We start from the raw sequence: 3,270 nt of genomic DNA on the forward strand, positions 1-3,270 counted from the left end.
TTCGTCAGCAACGCAGGCCCAGGCCCTGCCTTCGACGAAGCAACAGGTCCAGGCTTCGCATCGGCGCCTTCTGCTGCCTTCGCCTCTGACTCGCCCTCCCCTGCCTTCAAACCCGCTCCAGCCGCCGCCTTCGCGCCAGGTTCCGCTGCCTTCTTAGGCAACACGACCAACGACTTCTTCGCAAGCAACGCAGGCCCAGCACCCGCCTTCGACGACGCAACAGGTCCAGCCTTCGCATCGCCGCCTTCTGCTGCCTTCGCCTCTGACTCGCCCTCCCCTGCCTTCAAACCCGCTTCAGCCGCCGCCTTCGCGCCAGGTTCCGCTGCCTTCTTAGGCAACACGCCCATCGACTTCTTCGCAAGCAACGCAGGCCCAGCACCCGCCTTCGACGACGCAACAGGTCCAGCCTTCGCATCGACCCCAGACACGCACTTCTCATCGGCGCCTTCTGCTGCCTTCGCCTCTGACTCGCCCTCCCCTGCCTTCAAACCCGCTTCAGCCGCCGCCTTCGCGCCAGGTTCCGCTGCCTTCTTAGGCAACACGCCCATCGACTTCTTCGCAAGCAACGCAGGCCCAGCACCCGCCTTCGACGATGCAACAGGTCCAGCCTTCGCATCGGCGCCTTCTGCTGCCTTCGCCTCTGACTCGACCTCCCCTGCCTTCAAACCCGCTTCAGCCGCCGCCTTCGCGCCAGCTTCCGCTGCCTTCTTAGGCAACACGCCCATCGACTTCTTCGCAAGCAACGCAGGCCCAGCACCCGCCTTCGACGATGCAACAGGTCCAGCCTTCGCATCGACCCCAGACACGCTCTTCGCATCGGCGCCTTCTGCTGCCTTCGCCTCTGACTCGCCCTCCCCTGCCTTCAAACCCGCTTCAGCCGCCGCCTTCGCGCCAGCTTCCGCTGCCTTCTTAGGCAACACGCCCATCGACTTCTTCGCCAGCAACGCAGGCCCAGCACCCGCCTTCGACGACGCAACAGGTCCAGCCTTCGCATCGACCCCAGACACGCTCTTCGCATCGCCGCCTTCTGCTGCCTTCGCCTCTGACTCGCCCTCCCCTGCCTTCAAACCCGCTTCAGCCGCCGCCTTCGCGCCAGCTTCCGCTGCCTTCTTAGGCAACAAACCTATCGACTTCTTCGCAAGCAACGCAGGCCCAGCACCCGCCATCGACGACGCAACAGGTCCAGCCTTCGCATCGACCCCAGACACGCTCTTCGCATCGCCGCCTTCTGCTGCCTTCGCCTCTGACTCGCCCTCCCCTGCCTTCAAACCCGCTTCAGCCGCCGCCTTCGCGCCACCTTCCGCTGCCTTCTTAGGCAACAAACCTATCGACTTCTTCGCAAGCAACGCAGGCCCAGCACCCGCCATCGACGATGCAACAGGTCCAGCCTTCGCATCGGCGCCTTCTGCTGCCTTCGCCTCTGACTCGCCCTCCCCTGCCTTCAAACTCGCTTCAGCCGCCGCCTTCGCGCCACCTTCCGCTGCCTTCTTAGGCAACAAACCTATCGACTTCTTCGCAAGCAACGCAGGCCCAGGCCCTGCCTTCGACGATGCAACAGGTCCAGCCTTCGCATCGGCGCCTTCTGCTGCCTTCGCCTCTGACTCGCCCTCCCCTGCCTTCAAACCCGCTTCAGCCGCCGCCTTCGCGCCAGGTTCCGCTGCCTTCTTAGGCAACAAACCTATCGTCCTCTTCGTCAGCAACGCAGGCCCAGCACCCGCCTTCGACGATGCAACAGGTCCAGCCTTCGCATCGGCGCCTTCTGCTGCCTTCGCCTCTGACTCGCCCTCCCCTGCCTTCAAACCCGCTTCAGCCGCCGCCTTCGCGCCAGGTTCCGCTGCCTTCTTAGGCAACACGCCCATCGACTTCTTCATCAGCAACGCAGGCCCAGCACCCGCCTTCGATGACGCAACAGGTCCAGCCTTCGCATCGACCCCAGACACGCTCTTCGCATCGCCGCCTTCTGCTGCCTTCGCCTCTGACTCGCCCTCCCCTGCCTTCAAACCCGCTTCAGCCGCCGCCTTCGCGCCAGCTTCCGCTGCCTTCTTAGGCAACACGCCCATCGACTTCTTCGCAAGCAACGCAGGCCCAGCACCCGCCTTCGACGACGCAACAGGTCCAGCCTTCGCATCGACCCCAGACACGCTCTTCGCATCATCGCCTTCTGCTGCCTTCGCCTCTGACTCGCCCTCCCCTGCCTTCAAACCCGCTCCAGCCGCCGCCTTCGCGCCAGGTTCCGCTGCCTTCTTAGGCAACACGCCCACCGACTTCTTCGCAAGCAGCGCAGGCCCCGCACCCGCCTTCGACGACGCAACAGGTCCAGCCTTCGCATCGACCCCAGACACGCTCTTCGCATCGCCGCCTTCTGCTGCCTTCGCCTCTGACTCGCCCTCCCCTGCCTTCAAACCCGCTTCAGCCGCCGCCTTCGCGCCAGCTTCCGCTGCCTTCTTAGGCAACACGCCCATCGACTTCTTCGCAAGCAGCGCAGGCCCAGCACCCGCCTTCGACGACGCAACAGGTCCAGCCTTCGCATCGACCCCAGACACGCTCTTCGCATCATCGCCTTCTGCTGCCTTCGCCTCTGACTCGCCCTCCCCTGCCTTCAAACCCGCTCCAGCCGCCGCCTTCGCGCCAGCTTCCGCTGCCTTCTTAGGCAACACGCCCACCGACTTCTTCGCAAGCAGCGCAGGCCCAGCACCCGCCTTCGACGACGCAACAGGTCCAGCCTTCGCATCGACCCCAGACACGCTCTTCGCATCGCCGCCTTCTGCTGCCTTCGCCTCTGACTCGCCCTCCCCTGCCTTCAAACCCGCTTCAGCCGCCGCCTTCGCGCCAGGTTCCGCTGCCTTCTTAGGCAACAAACCTATCGACTTCTTCGTCAGCAACGCAGGCCCAGGCCCTGCCTTCGACGATGCAACAGGTCCAGCCTTCGCATCGGCGCCTTCTGCTGCCTTCGCCTCTGACTCGCCCTCCCCTGCCTTCAAACCCGCTTCAGCCGCCGCCTTCGCGCCAGCTTCCGCTGCCTTCTTAGGCAACACGCCCATCGACTTCTTCGCAAGCAACGCAGGCCCAGCACCCGCCTTCGACGACGCAACAGGTCCAGCCTTCGCATCGACCCCAGACACGCTCTTCGCATCGCCGCCTTCTGCTGCCTTCGCCTCTGACTCGCCCTCCCCTGCCTTCAAACCCGCTTCAGCCGCCGCCTTCGCGCCAGCTTCCGCTGCCTTCTTAGGCAACACGCCCATCGACTTCTTCGCAAGCAACGCAGGCCCA

The 3,270-nt window shown here is 64.6% G+C and overlaps 1 protein-coding gene across 1 annotated transcript in view; it reads right to left on the minus strand.

Moving 5' to 3' along the window:
* Positions 1–153: 153 nt before the first annotated feature.
* The window catches only part of ETH_00009315 (uncharacterized protein), a gene marked incomplete at both ends in the record, with an annotated part of 4,971 nt that continues 1,854 nt past the window's right edge, over positions 154–3,270 (minus strand). Inside the window, 2 exons of the mRNA XM_013378083.1 lie at positions 154–176; positions 203–3,172. Of these exons, the coding sequence (XP_013233537.1) occupies positions 154–176; positions 203–3,172 (2,993 nt within the window). The remainder of the gene's footprint in view (positions 177–202; positions 3,173–3,270) is intronic.

The sequence above is a fragment of the Eimeria tenella genome, genomic scaffold, assembly GCF_000499545.2.
Source record: "Eimeria tenella Houghton genomic scaffold, Eth_scaff725, whole genome shotgun sequence".
In the NCBI taxonomy this organism is placed as follows: Eukaryota; Apicomplexa; class Conoidasida; order Eucoccidiorida; family Eimeriidae; genus Eimeria; species Eimeria tenella.